The sequence below is a fragment of the Leopardus geoffroyi genome, chromosome B1, assembly GCF_018350155.1.
Source record: "Leopardus geoffroyi isolate Oge1 chromosome B1, O.geoffroyi_Oge1_pat1.0, whole genome shotgun sequence".
NCBI classification, from domain to species: domain Eukaryota; kingdom Metazoa; phylum Chordata; class Mammalia; order Carnivora; family Felidae; genus Leopardus; species Leopardus geoffroyi.
The window spans coordinates 165,452,314-165,475,184 of record NC_059327.1 but is presented as its reverse complement, the minus strand read 5'-3'; the positions used below and the strand labels follow the sequence as shown (position 1 = coordinate 165,475,184).

The following is a 22,871-nucleotide window of genomic DNA, read 5'->3' as shown; positions in this document are numbered from 1 at the left end:
TTCCTTCAAAGACTTATCACTACTTACCCATTAACTCACTCAAATAATGCTTACGGTTTTCCAGCCACACTGCTCTCTCAGACTTTCCTAGCCTTTCTGTGAAATAAAGGTATGTTTAAAAAAAATCTAAATGTCTTTTTCCATTTTAAATATCTAATATATTGAAATAACATTTTCCCACTATTTTAAGGAAATGAAGAAAGTAGCGTAAGAAATTAAAAAAAAAAAAATCCAATATGCATACAATAGCCAAAGATGGCAACCACCAAAATGTGCCTCGTTGGATGAACAGATTTAAAAATGTGGTGTATCCATGCAATGTAATATTTTTTCAGCCATAAACAGCAATGAAATGCTGGTCCATAGTTGTATAAAAACACTATGCTGGGGCGCCTGGGTGGCGCAGTCGGTTGAGCGTCCGACTTCAGCTCAGGTCACGATCTCACAGTTCGTGAGTTCGAGCCCCGCGTCGGGCTCTGGGCTGATGGCCCAGAGCCTGGAGCCTGCTTCCGATTCTGTGTCCCCCTCTCTCTCTGCCCCTCCCCCATTCATGCTCTGTCTCTCTCTGTCTCAAAAATAAAATAAACATTAAAAAAAATAAAATAAAAACACTATGCTAAGTGAAAGAAGCCAGATAATGGAGATGGTTGCATAGCATTGTGAATACACTAAATGCCGCTGAATTTACCCTTTAAAACGGTTAAGATGGTGAGTTATGTTATATGTATCTCATCAAAATAAAAAACGAAAATCCAACATACAAAAAAATTAGAAGAGATATCAAAGAGAATATTTAAAACAAGATCCCTTCTGTTTATAATAGAGCAGGGTGGCCTGTCGGAAGAATTTTTCGGCTGGCAAAATCTTTGTGGTTGCGACTTTTCCTCAGAACTCTCCACAGAGTTATCGATCATTATGTCAATCCAGTTTTCATATTAAGAAATAACCTATGTTTTGGTGAGAGGAAAATAAAGCTCATTCAAAAGGCTTTTCATTTATCTCTGATCACAGTCACATACCATTTCCTTTAGATATCCGTAAGGATGTTGTGAAAATGAAGTATAATTTAATGGATCTTGATGGATATAATTTTTCCGCTCTGGCAAAGTTGAAAGTTCTTTCTTACATATTAGCATCAGTTACTCAACTTTCCAAAGATGTAAGACTTTACATGGGGAAAATAGGCTGAAGATACTGGGATTTACGTCACTCTTCAAACTGAGATAACAAAAATGCGCTGCTAGTTTCTATCCCATAATTCATAGCTCGTTATTGAAAAATTGTTTCAAGTTTGTTCAGTGGAATCCTGCGAAATGACATTTACTCAATTTTTTATTCTAGAATTTTAAAATTTGTTTGTCTTTTATTTCCATCATTTCCACATTTCCCCCCAAATCTCACATACAGCAGGGGTAAAAAAAAATATATGTGAATACATATCTTCACATATACATCTAAGACCCTCAGTTATTGCTTTCTATCCCCAACAGAACTGAAAAAGAAAACCCCACAAAATAGGAAGTATCCAAGTTTCAAAGTATAGGTTTCAGTCTATTTGTATCAAAGCCAGAGTTAGTGTCTTTTCATTCTACTAAGGAGCCAAAATGGCGAACTATTTCCTGATTTACATTTCCTAATTATTACTGAGGGTAAACTGAAATGCCGTCAACTTTAAGTTCTATTTCTCAACTTATTAAAAAATGTGTGTTGCTTAAAAAGAAATTTTCAGTAACCTCTTGGGAGAAAAACCTCAATATTTCCCCATCCAGGTTGCTTGGAGGAAACCGTCTTAATGCTTTTGCAAACACTCAAAGTGTTTCCTTTCAGAAGTTGTTAAAATACAATTACTGCATTTACATGTAGCGAGAGGCTTCATCAAAGTGGCTTTTCACCGCAGCCTCTTCAGAGCAGGTGCCTGTCATTAAATATGGTCCTCTCACCTGATTCATTCCCCATGCTCTGGAGGGCTCTATGTGAGAGCACTAACTCACTCTGCATTCATAAGGAAGATGTTATTGCCAATTCCACGAAGCCTTCTGAGAAACTCATCAGTGCTACAAACTACTGACCTTACCCTAAACCCATCTGCTTGCAGGCTAGCTGACTCAACGTCTCCTGCCAGCCATCCGCACACACGTGGTGTTCTTTGGCAGATCTGTGAGCCGTCAGGAATGAGGAGGAGCTCACATTTTTAGAGAGGGTCACTGCGGAGAAAAAAAAGAAAGGGAAAACCCTAATTAGAAACATTTCAGCTCAGGAAACCAAAGGCTAACTTAACATGCTTTCGCTTTGCTTGCGTTTGTGTTTCATTGTTTTAATTAAGAACCACTTGACGAGTGCTTGCCCTGTGCTTAGCACTGCTCTCAGTGTTGTGGAAGACTGCAAAAAGTGAATTAGAAATGTTCTCTGCCCTCCAGGAACCACAGGCTCTAGTGAAAGACATGGACAGTTCTTAACTTTTCTTTACGAGACGACCAGAGGCAGCACTCAAATCCCTTGAGTTTATCCAGTGATTTGCACAGCTGTCAGGGGTTAGTTGTCACTTTGTTCATTTCATTTCCTTTCAAGAGAGTATGTGAGAAGGCAAGGGTAGGCAAGCGATGTTAAGTTAGGACTAATTTGGTATATGCTCTAATTCCTATTTTACAATAGAGCATCCTCTCTACTTCCTACGCCATAGATTACTTGTGAAACACTGTGCAGTTAATCACAGCACAAATGACGATCATGGTGTGGCCAGATGATGCAAAGGACTGAAATAAGAGCTCAGTGAATGGAAGGATGATGAGTATGGAACAACAGAATTAATCAAACCCAAGATTACAAACTGCAACACTGGATACTGGTGGGAGATGCCTTTAGGTCCTGTCCATGTAAGGAGCTAGGTAGATCTCTATTTCCTTTGGATCTAGAGCAAGAGCACAGGGAAGACGGAAGACCTGCTTTTTTAAAAATAATCAATAATAATTTATTTTAAAACTTTGAATATAGTTTGTCGGATTTTCCATTAGCATTTTACATTTCTTTCTCTTTATTTTCCTCCAAGATTTTATTTAAATTCAACTTAGTTAACATACAGTGTGGTATTAGTTTTAGGAGTAGAATCTAGTGATTCATCACTTACATGCAACACTCAGTGCTGATCACAAGAAGCACCCTCCTTAATGCCCATCACCCACTTAGCCCATCCCCCCACCACCTCCCCTCCATCAACCCTCAGTGTGTTCTCTATCATTAAGTCTCTTATGGTTTGTCTCCCTCTCTGTTTTTATAGTATTTTAATTTTCCTTCCCTTCCCCTGTGTTCATCTGTTTTGTTCTTTCAACTCCACATGAGTGAAATCATACGATATTTGTCTTTTCCTAACTGACTTATTTCACTTAGCGTAACACATTCTAGCTCCATACACTTTGTTGCAAACGGCAAGATTTCATTCTTTCTGATTGCCAAGTAATACTCCATTGTATATACATACCACCTCTTCTTTATCCATTCATCGGTCAATGGACATTTGGGCTTTTTCTATAATTTGGCTATTATTGATAAAGCTGCTATAAACATTGGGGTGCCTGTGCCCCTTTGAATCAGTACTTTTGTATCCTTTGGGTAAATACCTAGTAGTGCAATGGCTGCATTGTAGGGTAGTTCTATTTTTAACTTTTTGAAGAACCTCCATATTGTTTTCCAGAGTGGCTGTACCAGTCTGCATTCCTACCAACCAGTGTTAAGAGGGTTCCCCATTCTCCGCATCCTCGTCAACATCTGTTGTTTCCTGAGTTGTTAATTTTAGCCATTCTGACAGGTGTAAGGTAGTATCTCATTGTAGTTTTGATTTGTATTTCCCGGATGATGAGTGATGTTGAGCATTTTTTCATGTGCCTTAGCCATTTGTATGTATTCTTTGGAGAAATGTCTATTCATGGGGAAGACCCGCTCTAATACCCTATTCCAGGAGGTGTCAATGATATCAGAATGACAGAATATTAATAATTGTTGAAGCTGGGTGATAATAAAGAGTCTAAAAATTGTATTCTAGCAGCTATATGGTCATAACAATTTAAACCCAGATGTTTTTACATATAATATGGACATTTCAAATAACAAAATAACTTAGGGGGAAATGTTCTATGCATTGGAAATAACATCTATGAATCACTACTGCCAGCTTTTATCATAGTAAAACAAAAGAGATGAAATTGGTCAGTAAATCCTGTGAAGTCACTTAGGACTTATTAAGCTCAAATAGCTGATAGGTGTTCCAGTGGGTGGCCAATGGCAGAAACACACAGCTCACCACAGTCCCACTCATCAGAACTGTCCAAGCAGTCGGCTTCACCATCGCACCAGCGCTCACGGGACACACACTCATGGTTCGCACATTCGAGTTCATCGTCTTGGCAAAATGCTGGCATGGGGAACAAGAAGCGAGACAATGGAAACATTAAACAAGTGTGATCATCATTCACATGCACATTATCATCTGTCAGCAGGAGCAGGGAAGGAAGAAAAGCTGTGGGTCACTGAGGCCTCCAAACGGGTTTCAGGACAGAATAACTGAATTGGTAAAAACTCCTATCACAGATGCCAATCCATGCAAATAGCGAGCATTTAAATGATACTACCATCTCCAAGTCACTAAATTATCTAGTTCTGACACCAGGATTGAAAAAGTGGTACCCAGAGCAGAAGAACTTCCAAAGATTGAGAGAACAGCGTTAAAATCTGATGTGGCATGAGCCCAGCACTGGGGATGAGCAGAATGAAGTGACCACAAGATGGAAACCAGCTCTGTCCACATACATGGATAATGTTTATTCTTTAAAAATCTCTACTATTAAATGACTCCCTGAATCATATACTAATTCTGCTGGGTTTTTAAAATCATAGTGACACTCCTTGATTGCTCACCTGCCTAACATCCATTTCCTTTCTTTCTCCTTTTTTAAGGGAACCTGATTCTGTTCAGCTTCCCACAGCTCCAGAAGATCCTGACTAGTGTAAGTGGGACATTGCATTTTCTAGCTACAACTATTTTTTTTCTGAGTATAGTTACTAGCCGAACGGAAAAGATGGGACCCAAGATCAGAGTTCTGGTCTACCATTTCTTGGGTTGTGCTTTCCAAGATAGTTCCTACCCAAACCCTGCTGGCCAGATCATGCATCCCAACCTGGGACAGGGGCAGCCTGAAGGAAATAGCATTTTTTCTAATTGGTTTTCACTAAGGGGTGCTTCTTTTTGCAATCCGGCTATTTAGGTGGTATCTTTTCTAATTCACACAAAGACCCCTGAATGCTAGCTGGAACCTTGTTTAAAGTTGGCCAATCTGAGTGAACCCTTAAGTGATATTCCAGAGATGAGGGCAAGGTCATCATCACTCCTTCTCACTGGATATGATCAAGAAAGCATGGCATCTCAGTTGCTCTTGGCAGCCATCTTTTGACTCTCGCAGATCTAGTCTGAAGTCAAGCTGAACTTAAAGAATCTAAGAAGAGGTGCTGAACTCCAACAGCTAGCCTCAAGAATCCTTCCTGTACTTGACTTTTAAAATGATAATACAAGACAGTGATACATATGATATAAAATAAAATAAAATAAAATAAAATAAAATAAAATAAAATAAAAGTCTTCACTGTTTAAGTCAGCCTGAGCTGGGCTTTCTGTTACTAGTAGATAAAATATCTTGAGAGATAATTTTTTTCTGGTTCTAAAAGTGGTGGCCATTCATTTAGAAAATGTAGAAAAGACAGAAAAGCAAAAACACTTAATAATCCCACCACCTAGAGATAAGAACTGTAAACTGTTTCTTGTGACTTTCTGATCTTTTCCTATATGTGGGTATCAGCACTTTAAAAATTCACGACAATAGTGCACATAATACTTTATATTTTGTTTTATTTGCCTAATGACATGCAATGAACCCAGGAGAAATTATTCTTTCCATTTGATTTTTAATGTTTGCATATTATTGCATTTTAGGGTTGTATTTTCTGTCCCCTTTTTTTATATAGTTGGATAAAATTATAATTTTTCCATGTGATAAATAATACTAGAATAATATCACTGTGCATATAACTTACACACGTTTATGTTCTTGCATATATTTTATAAGTGGAGATTTGTTCGTAAGATCTGAACATACTAAAAGCTTTTGATACATATTTCCAAATTTCCAGCTTATATTCAAAATTCGAGGTAATCAGTGCTTAACATATAAAAAGTTGTGTTGGTCAATTCAAGGTAAGCACTTACAACAGTTTTTCTCATCCATGGCATCAGGGCAGTCTGGGAACCCATCACAGATAACTGTGTGCTTCAAACATTGTTTATTGGATGGACATTCCCAAAGATCTCTCTCTTTACAGCCTGAAGACAGAAGAAAAGGTTATTTGCAATAGATGTGGAGATGAAAATAATGATGGATTTGATGAAGCAACGTAGAAAAATTATAGCGCAAAATCATGATTTCTGTCTTCTTAAAAAGTCTTGACTTCTGGGGGTGCCTGGGTGGCTCAGTCAGTTAAGTGTCCGACTCTTGATTTGGCTCAGGTCATGATCTCACGGTTCGTGAGATGGAGCCCCACATCAGGCTCTGCGCTGGCAGCACGGAGCCTGCTTGGGATTCTCTCTCTCCCTCTCTCTCTGCCCCTCCCCCACTCACACGCTCATTCTCTCTCTCCTCTCTCTCTCTCTCAAAATAAATAAATAAGCATTTTTTTTAAAGGCTTGGCTTGACTTCTGTATACCATGAAAACTGTAATTTTTAGAGCAGAAATATTCGATAATCTCCATGCTGCAATAAAAATAGGACAGCTTTCCTAAGAGAAGATCAAAAGTGACATATGGGAAAAGGGGGAAAAAATGGAAAAACAGCTATATACTGACGTTCATCTTTAGCTGTTCTTTTTGCCTTCAGAGTCCATTTGCCAATGCATTAGACTCAACTATGAAATGATAACTTATGCTTTAAGTAAATATGCTAAAACCTAGTGATTTAGATGCATATTATCTTAAAAATGTAATTTCATTCAACAAATAGAAAGGCCATCTGTGTGTTTAGTAAGAGGCGCCTCCTATGCCAAATAGCAACAAAATTAATTTATTTTTATTTTTTGTAATTTTTAATGTTTATTTATTTATTTATTTATTTATTTTAAATATATGAAATTTATTGTCAAATTGGTTTCCATACAACACCCAGTGCTCATCTCAAAAGATGCCCTCTTCAATACCCATCACCCACCCTCCCTTCCCTCCCACCCCCCATCAGCCCTCATTTTGTTCTCATTTTTTAAGAGTCTCTTATGCTTTGGCTCTCTCCCACTCTAACCTCTCTCTTTTTTTTTTTTTCCTTTCCTTCCCCCATGGGTTCCTGTTAAGTTTCTCAGGATCCACATAAGAGTGAAACCATATGGTATCTGTCTTTCTCTGTATGGCTTATTTCACTTAGCATCACACTCTCCATTTCCGTCCACATTGCTACAAAGGGCCATATTTCATTCTTTCTCATTGCCACATAGTACTCCATTGTGTATATAAACCACAATTTCTTTATCCATTCATCAGTCCAACAAAATTAATTTAAAAGCCTGGTACAAAAGCTGTTACTTCAGTAACATAGTCTAAGAGATCTAAGGATGTCAACTTCATCAATTAATAGGAGAAATGAACGTAATTTGCACAAGATCAGGACCATAAGCTTGAACTATAATTTGCCTATTTAATAGCAAGAACTTGCAATGAACTTAAAAAATGCCATTTGCATCAAAGGCAGTGCGTTTCATACATCTGCTGAAACATGCCAAGAGTCTAATGCATTCTTGTCACTCCAGTGGGATCCATGGTCCTTACTAGGCTGCTAGGTGCACGAAGGAGGAGTCCACATGCTGTTCATCTGTGGCTTCCCACCCCCCCCCCCCACATGTCACAATAGCCCTTGGCAGGCCTTCAACACATGTGCATTTTAAATGATGGGGGGTGGGAGGGAGGAGAGGGTGGTTGATGGGCACTGAGGAGGGCACCTGTTGGGATGAGCACTGGGTGTTGTATGGAAACCAATCTGACAATAAATTTCATATATTGGGGGGAAAAAAACAATCTATGCTTCACTAGACTCTTACTAGGCAGTAACCCCTGTGATTTGGTGCTAAGAATAAAAGATTCATATTCCTACCCCAAATGAACTTATATTCTGTTTGGGGACATTGTATAGTTACATAAAAATAATGTTGTTAGGCAACTTATAATAAGGGCTGGTTGAACCCTGGGAGATGCAACCCTGGGAGATGGAACCCTGGGAGATGGAACCCTGGGAGATGCAACCCTGGGAGATGGAACCCTGGGAGATGGAACCCTGGGAGATGGAACCATGGGAGATGGAACTCCAATCTCAAGGACCAGCGGCAGCACCTGTAGAACAGCAACACCAGCACAAACCATAGGGCTCATGGTTCCTCAGCAGCTCCTCCCAACTCCTCCCCCATTTAGGGGTGACATCCCCACGTCAACCTTCTTCAACATATGCTGGCTTAGGACCCTCTGAGGAGGCAGGATGGGGGAATGGAAAGGCTTTAAACTGCAGGCTGGGGGCCCCCTTCCATGACTCATCCTGGAGGGAGATGGGGACATCTGCCTCCAGGTAAGTCTACCTCCAGGATGAGACAGCTCCCTGCTGCTGGTGTTTACGATGCGAACCAGCGGCTCTGCCCAGCTCGCGCTTCGGACATGACACTCCAGCCTCATCTCCTCTGCCATAAACAAGACCTTGGTCCGTCTGAAACAAGACCAAGCAAGACAGGACTCCTCCCCTCCAGGGAAATCCCCAGGGTGACCTTTGAGTTGCCCCCTGGATATGCTAGCACCATGGCAGATGGGTGCTTGGTTATTGCCTTCTGAGGAATGAATAAAGGCACAGAATAAACATTCCAAGCTCTGGAGGATAAAGTGGGCGTTCTCTACGTTTTGCAGGTGAGGAAGCCGAGGCCCAGAGAAATTAAGTGACTGGCCAAAAGTCACACAGTCTCTAGGTGCTGAGCTGGGATTTAAATTTCACTCTTATGTGGAGCCTGAGAAATTTAACAGAAGACCATGGGGGAGGGGAAGAAAAAAAAAAAAGAGGTTAGAGAGGGAGGGAACCAAAGCATAAGAGACTCTTAAAAACTGAGAATAAACTGAGGGTTGATGGGGGGTGGGAGGGAGGGGAGGGTGGGTGATGCGTATTGAGGAGGGCACCTGTTGGGATGAGCACTGGGTGTTGTATGGGAACAACATAAATTTCATATTAATAAAAAAAATCCAAGTCTAGGTCTACACAGAGCACCCCCTGACATTTCAGGCTGCCTGTCCAAGATGCCAAATGAAATAGCTAAACAGTGAACCAAGTAGCAAAATATCAAAAGAGAAAGCCATTTGTGAGTATCCAACATGATACGGACATAGTGACTCGAACTCTGTTTCGGCCAGTTACAGAGCACAGTCGGGGTCATCCACAAGCAAAGAGAAAGAGAGGCCTGGAGACTACTATTTGCTAAAAATGCCACGTAAGCCATTCTCTTTGAGAAGTCATAGAAATACTATTAAAGAATCCAAATGGATAGGAAAATAGGTCTTTTGGAAAACTTTAAAAAGCAAGCTGTACACCCCACAAATATCAGAGTCAGAGGCTTTGATTGCAGCACAAAGGGGTTTTGATCCCAAGAAAAGATTATATTTGAAGATTTTATTTTATTTGAGCCCAGTGATTTTTTTTTTAAGATTTCTTTAAAGGTTTATTCATTTTTCAGAGCCAGAACACGAGGTGGGGAGGGGCAGAGAGGGAGACACAGAATCTGAAGCAGGCTCCAGGGCTTGAACCCACAGACCGTGAGATCATGAACTGAGCTAAAGTCACATGCCTAACCGACTGAGCCACCCAGGCGCCCCACTGAGCCCAGTGATTTTCAATCACTTGAAGATAAACAGGAAGGCACTTAATGACACCTGAGTATTTGTATTGTCGTCAATCTTTCTGCATATGGTGTATATCCTTATACACAGAACAGCGATCAATTAGTAATCGTGATGCTGTATTTATGTCATAAAGGGTTTTATGTCTACAGTATATATAATGAAACTGTCTTAGCCGTATTCCCATTTAACTGCCCCACTGAGAAGACATGCTGCTCATGTCACAGACCAGGTACCACCTGGCTCCTGCTGGTTGGTAGCCCAGCCAAAGCATGGACATAGGCTTAGCAAACTCTAACCTCAGTCTCACGAACTCAAATCTATGCATGAAGGCAAAACCCAGAAATGCAATCCATTGTTATTTCCCTCAGCTCTCTTTTATGCCATTCCTGTTCATTTCTTTGCCCAGATCGTCACCTTTTTCTTCATGGCTTAGATATCAGTGCTTGGAAAAGGTTATGCTGAAAATCAACTTATTTCATCAAGTTGCTAGTTTAACAGACAGTTCCGTCCACATGGCGGACAGTATTTTCACAGTGTTTCACAGTGTTTTCAACGGTTGTTTACATTAGCAATTACACAACCAAAACAACTTTAACGGGGCGTCTGGGTGGCTCAGTCGATTGAGCGTGAGACTTGGGCTCAGGCCATGATCTCCTGGTCTGTGAGTTCGAGCCCCGCATCCGGCTCTGGTCTGACAGCTCAGAGCCTGGAGCCTGCTTCGGATTCTGTGTCTCCCTGTCTCTCTGCCCCTCCCCCACTCATGCTCTGTCTCTCTCTGTCAAAAAATAAACAAACATTAAAAAAAATTTTTTTGGGAAAAAAAAACTATAACAAAAATTTACCACCAGAGCAGATGACACTTCAGAGCAACACCGGTCGCTGCTAAATTCTAACGCATGTACAGGTATCCCCCCTTTTTCGAAAGTTCACATCACGCCACTTCGCTTTTAGGAAAAGATCTGCATTAGCAACAGTTTTACTGACCACGAGCAATCTGAAGAGGATTGTCCCTTTCACGAAAAACAGCGGAAAGGAAAACAGGAAAATAGCTTCAGCGAGAGAAAAATGAAAAGAGCTTCAGCATTGATTTTGCCGCCAGGCTTTACGCAGGCAGTGTGCAGGCCGAGCAGCGAGTAGCGCCCCCCAGCTCCTTCCCCGGGAACTACACTCAGCATCTCAGCGTCAAGCCACGGAAGCGTTGATGTTTCTCTCTCTGCTTTGTCTTGATTTATTTTGTATACCCACTAGCAAGATGTGTGGTGGGTATTAGAAAGCCTAAGGGAGGATATTTTTAGGCTCTGGGAATACTCAAAATTTTTTTCTACATAAATTAATGGCAATTGCTTCTCACTTCACACAATTTTGGCTTAGGAAAGTTTTTATAGGAATGCTGTACTTCCGGATCGCAGGGGAAGTCTGTATTTTAAAAGCATAGTTATAAATGGTGTGCTTCAGCTACCATGTTTTCCTCCCGCAGATTTGCCAAAGAAACACAAAATAAATTTCCAACGCGTCAATTATTTTGTAAATAAATAAATCCTGTTTTGAGAGGAAAACCCTACAGTGTTTTTAGAAGTTCTGGAGGATCCGCAGTGTGTGCCAGTGAATGGTTAATTGTCACATTATTCAGTAAAGCCCAAGCCATTAAGTGCGTTAAGCTTCACAATGGACAGAATAAATCAAAACCGCCTGAAGCTTGAGGTGAAACCCGGCTTCACTGGAGCTGGTGTTTGCATTGCTGGATGGTGACATGCATGGCCATGGAACCAGAGGGCCAGACTGAGAAGATGAGAAATGGAAGCTGGGTGGTAGTCCTTCATCAGGCCCTCCTCCACAGGACTTCTTTATTTCATTTTAAGTGTCTTATTCTCTCAGAGTAACGGACATGCCCATTCAAGTGTGTACATACATCCCAAAGGGAAATAAATATATGGAACATGTCTATCATTGGTCACTTTGAAAAACTTAGTAAGAGCTTTCTCATAACTGACTACTGTTGGAGCAATTAATGTAAATCCGAATGTATTAATTTCTCTCCCATTTTTAACTTTCCTTACCTAGAGCTCTCAGTAGTGCCATCAATATATTGAGTGCTGATAGAGATTCGACAACAGATTCTATCATTCTGGTGTGAACTGACTGCCTTTAATTGAGTGAATAAAGTTTTGATAAAAACTCCTTGTTAAACTAGAAACCTGACATTTTAGGGTCATTTAAACCCTACAGAGCTTTGAATTTCTTTTTGCAAAACATATTCTAGGACTCAGACCATTTAAAACTAAGTTTTTACATTTCTCAAATATTTAGCCCCCTACTGATGGATTTAGTCCCCTACTTAGATTTAGGTCCAGCCACCCCAGTAGAGTGCCATGTAACCTCTTTAAGTCATCAAAGCTAATCTATTTTAAATTGCATCTCATAATACTATAACACACTGAAGACATAGTTTAGCAAACAAATCCAATAGATTCTCAACAAAAGACTTATATAAGGGATATTCAATGAGTTTGGATTTATGTCTCCACATAAAGACCACAAACAAGCAAACAACAGTAGCTTCTCCAAACACTGTATGTTCTTCTCTAAGAGAATTACCCCTGGTCATTGGATCATCATCCTGACAGCCCTAATTATCTAGAAGATGCACTTGTCCATATTTATAACAACTGATAGGATTTCAGTTTATTGCTTGTGACATTTGTCTAGACCAGAAGGACAACGTCTACTACAGAAAATTCATTTTGGGAAGCCAAGCAATAGTTCGTATTTCAAAGGCCAAAAGAATAAAATGAATTCAAAAGATGTATTGCCTCGTGTGGTTTAGTGACAGAAAGTGTCAATTCATTCTTAAGCAGAACAAGGTAAATAATCATAACCAAACTATTCTTTGGATAGCCTTTCAATCATTTTGCTTTATTCTAGAATATTGCTTAGTAAAGAGCACTGCCCGCTTTCTATTCCCTGACACATTCTGAGGTTACAAGTACAGAGGTTTGCAGGGAAATAAAATGGGAATTAGCTTCACTCAAATTACCATTGGCATTTCTGGCCTTTCCACTGGTGATTTTGGAACTCCACGAAGAAACGTCAGAAAGAGTTTTATCCTTTGCCGACAGAGACAAAATCAGAGAGGGCATGGAAACGAATTCCAATTAAATTTGAACGTTGGAGCCTGAACTCTGTCTGTGTATCTTAGATGCCTATTTAGCAACATGGAAATCATATGCAAAGACACTATTATTCTGACTTTTAAACAGAGGACAACTGCTTTAACATTTCTAATCATAAAAATAATCCCTTGCATTTGTGAAGTGCTTCTCCTTTTACTAGGGACATACATCAGCAAGGTCATAAACGGAAGTATAATTTAGGGAAAATCAATAGAGTTAACAGGAAAAATACCTACTGAGTCATACTTTGCCATTTGGTAATATTAAAAGTAAATGCATTAGCATTCGATCCTCATCCCTGCCCATGACTATCAGAACAGCTCACATTTTTAAATACAGGCCTTTATCCTAGCCAGGCATTAACATATATTCCAGAAAAGTGTCATCTCACACGCATACCGCAGTTTTCTTCATCACTGTCATCGTCACAGTCAGCCTGGCCATCACACCTTCTAGAAGCCAGAACACACCGTCCAGAGCCACACTTGAAGTGACTAGGTGAGCATTCTGTTAAAAACAATAAGCCACTTTATTGTCGCTGGACAGAAAACCTGGAAGCATCGCATCAACTGATCTATCCATTTACGGGTGGGCTATTGCCAAGGAGCTATTCCTGAAGAGAAGATGGTCTTCCACAAAGCTGAGCCAACCAAAGGTAGCTTGGCTTTCTCTGCTTGCTGACGGGGATCTTTTTCCTTCACCCTTGGCATCGTCTCTCCCGTCAGTTGTTTAGTGTCTTTATGCTTTCCAGCAATTAACTACCTTCCCGAATGGACAACCATGTCCATTCCACGGATTGTCAGAGCCTGAAATAGCCCATGGAGCCAATGCTTCTAATGACACCTTGATGTGTCCAATTGTTTCCAGTTCTAATCCTTCCACCAGGTGGGCAGGTCCCGGATTCCCTTTCTCTACCTGATGATCCTATGTTGCCAAGGTCTCTAAAAACTTTAAAGTAACCAAGGCTCGATGTTCACCATTACCTACAGGAACCCTAGTATAAAAGCCACCTATAATGGGCTCTGTGAGTATAGTTAAGATAAATACCTGGAATATTACATACATCTCTGCAATTTATTTTTCAAATGAAGACAATGTTTAACAGATCAGCACCACATTCTTCAACGAATCAAGTTCATAGACTCACTCATCCATGCTGCCTGATTGACAACTAAATAGAACACCGCAAGAACAATAACAACCGGAAACTCAAGAAGGGAGCTGATCTATTCGTCCATGCTAGATAACCGGCGGTAATTGATTTAAAAATTAACCTTCCACATCTTCATCAGGCATTAGGCAAGTTTGGTTGTCTGAATTTTCCTCTGGAAATTGACTGCAATCTGTGTCTTCAGGCCACTGCAGGCCCACGATCCCAAGAACAGACTCACAGTGTTCTTTGGAGTGCTCACACAGTGCTCTGAAAGAGAAAGAAAGAGTAAACATGAGTAACAGAAATAGCTACGTCTGAAATGGTATGTCAGGAATATACGTAGGGTTCTAATTCTGCACGTGTGGGTCTATGTGTGTATCTGGTGTGTGTATATACCAGTATAGATGCACAGATACGTAACAGATATTTGGGAAAACAAAAAGAGTAATACCTCCACAAGGGAAATGCATGCCAGCAACATAATTTCACCAAAAGAAACTTCGTTGCAGAAATAGAAATAAAAGTTTGCTGTGTGTGTTTTTATTGAAATGTATTTCACATATAACATGATGTATATTTAAGGTGTAAAACACGTTGATTTGATAACATTTATATATTATAATGTGATGGTAGAACCTCTATCACATCACATAATTATCATTTCTCTTTTGTGGTTGAAAAATTAAGATCCAGATTCTTAGGAAGCTTGATGATTATAATACAATACTGTTGTCTATATTCGCTATATTGTGCATAAGATCTCCAGGATCCATATATCAACTAGTCACAAGTTTATGCGCTTCAACAGCATCCAGAACACAGATACCCTTCTGTTCTCTCTTCTGTCTTCCAAGCAGACACATTCTCCAATGCTTTTATTCCAAGTCAGGAAGTTCCCAGCATCCGTTTGGAGAGTCGGCCACCAAGGGTCATGGCATCTATACCATACCCTCAGCCGCAGAGTTCTCTCCCTCTGGCGAACAGCCATAGGAGCCATTCCATGTGCCAGCTTGGCTTACCCAAGGCAAATTTTTTATTTCCTTTCAAATGTATTATTTATTTTCAAGTGTTTTCAACTTTAAACTATTAATTTCAACAAAGGTCTCGGTCTCTCCCTCGATAAAATGGGGCAGGCCTTCTAGAAGGGCCAGCTCCAGTCTGGCCACAAACTGGTAGGGAAAGGTTGACAATAGAATGGGGGGAAATTTCAGAGAAAACTCTGTCTACATTTACTCTTGCACAAGGCAGAGCATAATTTAATGCTGGTTTAGCCTCAGAATTTGGGGCAACAACAGAGCCATGGCATTTCCACATTAGTTCTGCAAAAATGGGAAATTCAATAGTGTTCAATAACCCTCTGTGAGACTGAAGAGTGTTATTGTAGATTTATAAAAAATGTATATGACTTAATTGCTGCGATTTTAAATTAGCCATAAGATACCTAATTACATGGAACATTGTCTAGTGCCTGACTCTACCACTTCCTATTTTTTACATAAAATGGAAATAACACAAGAATACATCAAAATAAAACACTAGTAGTGCAATAAGACAATACAATCAAAATAAGACAATGCAGCTACAGGCAGCAGCCTTGATGGTAGGGGCCTCTCTCAGAAGGACATTTTGAGAAGGAGACAGCAGCAGTACCCTAACATATTTAACACGTTGTACGGGCTCGAAAATGTTAAGTTTTTCAGGCTCAAAAGATCTTTTTAAGAATTAAAATGTTAATTTTTAATATTTAGTATTTTTAATATTTATTCATTTTTGAGAGAGAGGGGGAGACAGAGGGTGCGTGGAGGTGGGGCAGAGAGAGAGGGAGACACGGAATCTGAAGCAGGCTCCAGGCTCTGAGCTGTCAGCACAGAGCCTGATGGGGTGGGCGTGGGGCTCAAATCTACAAATCCTAAGATCATGACCTGAGCGGAAGTCCCGACACTTCACCGATGAGCCACCCAGGTCCCCTTTAAAGACTTTTTTTAATGTTTACTTTGGAAAGAGAGAGAGAGAAGGAGTGCATGCATGCGTAGAAGGGGAGGGGTAGAGAGAGAGGGGGACAGAGGATCCCAAACAGGCTCCGCACTGACAGCAAAGAGCCTGATGAGGGACTGGAACCCACGAATGGTGAGATCATGATCTGAGCCGAGGTCAGACGCTTAACTGACTGAGCCACCCAGGTGCCCCTTAAAATTTTATTTTTAAGTTATGAGTCAGGGGGCGCCTGGGTGGCTCAGTCAGTTAAGCGTCTGACCTTGGCTCAGGTCATGATCTCATAGTTCATGGGTTCGAGCCCCGCATCAGGCTGACTGCTGTCAGTCAGTCAGTGCAGAGCCTGGAGCCTGCTTCCGACTCTATGTCTCCCTCTCTCTGCCCCTCCCCTACTCGCTCTCTCTCTCTCTCTCTCAGAAATAAATAGACGTTAAAAAAATTTTTCATGAAATTTTAAGATCAATAAACAAAATTGGCAAAAGCAACGTTGCTTCATGAACATATCAGTATATTATTCTTGAACGAATATAAAAAAATCTTACGAACAAATAACCAAAATGCAAAAGTCATTTTGAAAGCCACTGAAAATGACAGATGTACTTGTAGATACGAGAAACAGAACGAAAGTGTCTGAAGAAAGTTCACTAAAATGTTGATTGAATAACATTTCAGTCTCATCTTGGGCGTTTTAATATGAAACATACGCCCTGAAATTATAAATCATATGTGCATGTTAATTTGTTCCAGAGAATACTGCATTAGGGACATTTTTTATACATATGAAAAGAAAATCAAGGCAAACATTTTTAAGGTATCATCAGAAGTGATTATTCACTATCCTTGACCTTGCTTAGCGAAAGTGGGATAAAACTGAGAAATAAATTTTTCACATAAAATGGGTAGACGTTTTATTAGCGATACTTTAAAAGGCATTTTCCAGAAGTTTCCAGAATTATGTCTGCACAAGGCAACACTAACTTTTACTCTGGTTATCTAGTTCCCCAACTCATTTTGAAATTTTATTGCTTCCTGTCCTCTGTAGATGCCCCCTCCTTGTCATCCGCTTGATATTGGGTATTTAACTTATTGTTTTCCCATCTGTCCACTATATTGATATCACTGCTTTTTCTTAAAGCTCTAAGTGACTTCTGATCCCAGCATAGAGCTTCCGTAGTTACCGCTCACATTTGGACAAGCACATCTGTATATTCACCCCTGATGGAAAACAGTGCGAGGAGTGCAGTGGCCCGCCTGTGTGACCACCTCTTGGAAGGGCGCCATCTCTGACTATGTCACAACCTACGGCACAGGACAGGAACCACCTGCCACCAGACAGTAGTGTTCCTCTCCTGCCATCAGAGCTGGTGCTCATCAGATCTGCCAGTCAGAAGGCGCCACCCTGATGCACGTTCATTTACTCTCCCAACGACCCTACCCAACAACCTACTCTCTTGATTTCACAGACAGGAGTAGAAGAGCCAACGCTGAGAGAGATGGGGGAATCTGTCCCCGGCCAGGGGGCAGCGAAGGAGAGCCAGGACGTGGCCCAGACAGTGGACTCCGGAGTAGTGCTCTTACCCCGAAGTGGGGTATCGCTCGTTCTCAATCCAAGCCGCAAGCTTGAAATTCTGCCCCTTATTTCATCCCAGCAAGCAGGAAAACATCAGCAACGTGCGTCCCTTGTCCAACCTTCAGGCCACTCCTTATGTAATGTCCCTAACTTTTTTTTTTTTTTTTTTTTTTTTGAGAGAGTGCAAGCAGGGGAGGGGCAGAGAGGAACGGAGGATCGGAAGCAGGCTCTGCGCTGATAGCAGTGAGGCAGACGTGAGGCTTGAACTCACAAATCGCAAGATCATCATGTTCCACTGACTGTGCCATCCGGGTGCCCCTATGTCTCTAACTTTTGAGTGCTATCAGGAGGCCGCATTTTGCTTATTTACTTTTAATATAACTTATTGTCAAGTTAGCTAACATACAGTGCACACACTGTGCTCTTGGTTTCGGGGGTAGATTCCCGTGATTCATCGCTTATATACAACACCCAGTGCTCATCCCAGCAAGTACCCTCCTCAATACCCATCACCCATTCTCCCCACTCCCTTAGCACCTCCCCCCAATCAACCCTCAGTTTGTTCTTGGTATTTAAGAGTCTCTAATGGTCTGCCTCCCTCACACTCTGTTTGTAACTATTTTTCCCCCTTTCCCTCCCCCATGGTCTTCTTTTCAGTTTCTCAAGTTCCCCATATGAGTGAAAACTTTTGATATCTGTCTTTCTCCAACTGACTTATTTCACTTAGCATAATACCCTCCAGTTCCACCCACATTGTTGCAAATGGCCGGATTTCATTCTTTCTCATTGCCAAATAGTATTCCATTGAATACATAAACCACATCTACTTTATCCATTCATCAGTTGATGAACACTTGGGCTCTTTCCATGATTTGGCTATTGTTGCAAACGCTGCTGTAAACATTGGGGTACGTGTGAGGAGGAAGCATTTTATTTTATTTTATTTTATTTTCTTAAATGTTTATTTATTTTTGAGAGAGACACAGAGCACGAGCAGGGGAGGGGCAGAGAGAGAGGGAGACACAGAATCCGAAGCAGGCTCCAGGCTCCGAGCTGCCAGCACAGAGCCCGACGCGGGCCTCAAACCCACTGACCGCGAGATCATGACCTGAGCCAAAGGCGGACGCTTAACCCACTGAACCACCCAGGCGCCCTAGGAGGCAGCATTTTAAATACATCCACGTTGCCAGAGAAAAAGGCAGATACACTCCATCTTCCGTTAACTCACATTTTAGAACACTTCTTGATCCACCAAAATGAAACGTGGATGATCGTATTGGATTAAAGTCTGTGAACTACTATCAAAGGCAGTTCATGCCTCCGCTGTGTGGTACTTCAGCAGTTACTTACTCAAATATTCGTTTTAGAATTCCTACTTCTTTACCATTTAAATGTATAATCTGTTAAATACAGAGCTCCTTAGCAACATGGACTCGGTCTAAACTCAAACTTAGTCTCTGCTCCCTTGGTTCTCCCTGAGGGGAAGGGAGGGTGCTTGGGGGAGACCCCACTGCGTTACCTGCAAGGTGGAATACGCTGGCTTGTGTTCACATCACACTTTGGTACCAAGATGGTGCAAGCAAAGAACATGAGGTATTTGTAACAGTTGGTTTGAACAAGTGCAGGGAAAAGAGAGGACTCCCAGCTGATGGAGGCTTCTTTTTGAGTCCTGTGGCCAAGGTAATTTGGATAATTTGTATGGTTGTAGGGCAAATTCATGCAGAGTTCCAACGTAATTGGTTCACATTGACCTAACAAGAAAACAAAACACACATATAGGTATGTATCTATATATCTATGTCTACATCTATACCTATAGTAAATTTCATATGTAAAACAATTTCTTAAAAACTTACAAAATTGAAATATATCTTACCTTCTTTTAAAAAAAATAACTAAGACTGGAACGCAAACAGTATATAACTTGCATCAAAAGGTAAATCATTTGGTTGAAGAACCTCCAAACCAGGAATCATTTCTGTATAGGCAGCTGCTAGCACAGCGCCCAGTATGCATGTCATAGAAAGTCTTTTTTCATTTTTCCCTTGGCTCAATCTATCTGAAGGTGACGCTCTTTTTTTTTTTAATTTTTTTTTTAACGTTTATTTATTTTTGAGACAGAGAGAGACAGAGCATGAACGGGGGAGGGTCAAAGAGAGGGAGACACAGAATCCGAAACAGGCTCCAGGCTCTGAGCTGTCAGCACAGAGCCCGACGCGGGGCTCGAACTCACGGACCGCGAGATCATGACCTGAGCCAAAGTCGGCCGCTTAACCGACTGAGCCACCCTGGCGCCCCAAGGTGACATTCTTTTAGGTTTCCTTTTACCCATTTTGTCTTCTGATTTACTACTTCCTTTTTTGTTTTGTCTTTAAGTAGATTTCATGACCAGTGCAGAGCCCTACGTGGGGCTTGAACTCATGACCCTGAGATTCCAAACCTGAACTGGGATCTGTAAGATCAAGACTTGAGCTGAGATCAAGCGTTGGGACACTTAACCAACTGAGCCACCCAGCACCAAAGTGTAATGCTGTAAAGTTGGCATGAGAATGAATACAGGGTGGAGAGAAGAGAAAGACACAGAGGAGGTGTGGGGCTGGTTCAGTTTATCATGTCCATTGATTTATAAAGAGGGGTAACATTAAATATTTGGATTTCATATTACAAAAAATGAATATTCTTCATAACAATAAAAACAACGCAAGATGTGTAAAGAAAAAGTTCATGGTCTCCCTGCCCTCCTTCCTCTCACTGACCCTCAAAGCCAACAGACTGGGTTTGAGCCTTCCATGCCTTTCACTGGCTCTTACAAGCAGTTACATACAAGCATTTACATACAAGAATTTACATACAGAATTTACATACATGAATTTACATACAAGCATTTACATAGAAGCATCTACACACATAGAAGGAGGTTTCTTGCTTGCTTCTGCCAGAGTGGAATTATACCATTCCTATAATTCCTATGATTCAATTCACTTTTGTTGCTTAATTATTAATAACGACCATCATATAAGTCAGTAGATGCAACTCTAACCATATTTTTCCTAATTTCTTTAGTGTAATTTTACAAAAATGGGATGACTCACATGAATTTTTGATGCAGTCTTTTTTTTTTCTTGTGTAAACCTTTCTAGCTTTTCCTCTACCGCCCTATCAAGTTTTAACTTTTTATTGGTATATTTTATTATATGACTAGCAGACCTATCACATGGATATTTTTTTCTTTTCTATATGTGGAAACTATATCGCTAATGATTTGAGATGAGATAGAAACTTTCAGTGTTTCCGAGCCAAGGAAGATAAAAGGGTGAAGTTGTGATCATACATTATTCTGGAGATCTCTACTGAACGTGGTAAGGGCAACCGAATCTTGTTAAGGAATTCTCCATAGAGTGCTAAGCAATATAAACTCTCAAAATATCTATCAACCTCACGTTCTATGATTTACAGCATCAATAAGCTTTTTCATCTTAAGGATTATCCACTCACTCACTAGTTTAATTTATGACAGCCACTAGAGGGCAGTCGTGTCACAAACGTGAAGACGTTTAATCCTGCAGGACTGTTTTCAATGCGAGTTTGATGCCGTGCTCATTAGTACATTTTCTTGAACATAGATGAGATTTAATAAATATCTGTTGAAAAAAAAAATTGATCCTAATTGAGTCTTAATGATATCCCACTTTTCAAAGTCTGAAAACATGTTTGTTAAATTCAACCTAAAGAGGGGATTGTTAACTAAATGATGTTACATCCTTGCCACGATGCACTACTCTGAAGCCATTGGAAATCGTGTATTTTTTTAATGTTTATTTTTGAGAGAGAGAGAGACAGAGTGGGGGCGGGGAGGGGCAGACACACAATCTGAAGCAGTCTCCAGGCTCTGACCTGTCAGCACAGAGCCTGATGCAGGGCTCAAACTCACGAACTGAGATCGTGACTTGAGTGAAGTGAACCGCGTAACTGACTGAGCCACCGAGGCGCCCATGGAAATCATGTATTAAATGATGGTCATTTACATAAGAAAAACAGCACTTTCAACATCTACTGGCACATACAATATTCTAAGATTCATCTTTGCCTCAAACTCTATATTTATTTTTATCATTATTTTTAATGGTTTGATGAGTTTTATAAGGTGAACATCCCTGTACCTACCACCCAAATCAAGAAATTGAACTTTGCCAGACATCCAGATGACCCTCCATATACCCTATCTTCTATCAAGCTTCTCCTTTCTCCGCAGAGTAGCAACTGAGTTCATAGTTGTCACCTTAGTCTTCTTACAGTTTTATTACCTACGTGTGCACTTCACCCTAAATACTAGAGTTAAGCCTTGCCCATTTTTTAAAACTTTTGACTTCCCCTCCATCCTTTAATTTTGTTCAAATTTTTTAAATATTTTTTTTTTATTTTGAGAGAAGAGAGAGTGTGTACTGGTGAGCAGGGAAGGGACAGAGGAAGGAGAGAGGGAGAGAGAGAGAGAGGGAGAGAATCCCAAGCAAGCTCCATGCTCAGCACAGGATGAGATCACAACTGTGAGATCACAACCTGAGCTGAAATCAAGAGTCAGATGCTTAATCGAATGGCCCATCTGGACGCCCATCCTTTATTTTTAATTAAAGTTTAACTATGGAAGAACCCAGAGATTTGAACTGTAGAGTGTCCCAGAGTTTGACTTTGCTGACTACTCAGTCCTGGTGAAGTTAAATATATTCCTCTGCTACTCTTATTTCCAGAACATGGGCAGCTGAATGCAGAGGGCTGATGAGGCTTCATCCCTTAGGTAAGGCTATAGGTGCTATGGTGTTCTTGCATCAGAAGGCAAAGTATAACTGATTTCTCTCCTTTTGTGATGTCAGCAGCTGTAGATGCTCAATGCCTTGACCCATTAATTCACTGATTCATGTTACCAAAGGTAACCAATCAGTGTCACTATATGGTAATATTCTAACTTAATCATTTAGTTTTCACTCATTAGTTGAGAATACTTTTAGAAAGAGACCATTCCTCTCATCTACCATTTGCTCCCAA

General features: G+C 40.6%; 1 protein-coding gene across 8 annotated transcripts in view; it reads right to left on the bottom strand.

Moving 5' to 3' along the window:
- The window catches only part of CORIN (corin, serine peptidase), a 260,225-nt gene that overhangs the window by 49,881 nt on the left and 187,473 nt on the right, over positions 1–22,871 (bottom strand). For 5 of the 8 annotated variants that reach the window (XM_045474167.1, XM_045474161.1, XM_045474164.1 and 2 more), the window contains 7 exons: positions 19,351–19,582; positions 14,391–14,536; positions 13,516–13,623; positions 12,981–13,052; positions 6,251–6,364; positions 4,295–4,405; positions 2,075–2,204 (listed from right to left, as the gene is read on the bottom strand). In XM_045474167.1, coding sequence (XP_045330123.1) covers positions 2,075–2,204; positions 4,295–4,405; positions 6,251–6,364; positions 12,981–13,052; positions 13,516–13,623; positions 14,391–14,536; positions 19,351–19,582 — 913 coding nt within the window. The remainder of the gene's footprint in view (positions 1–2,074; positions 2,205–4,294; positions 4,406–6,250; positions 6,365–12,980; positions 13,053–13,515; positions 13,624–14,390; positions 14,537–19,350; positions 19,583–22,871) is intronic. The other 3 variants (XM_045474169.1, XM_045474162.1, XM_045474166.1) reach the window with 2 other exon arrangements.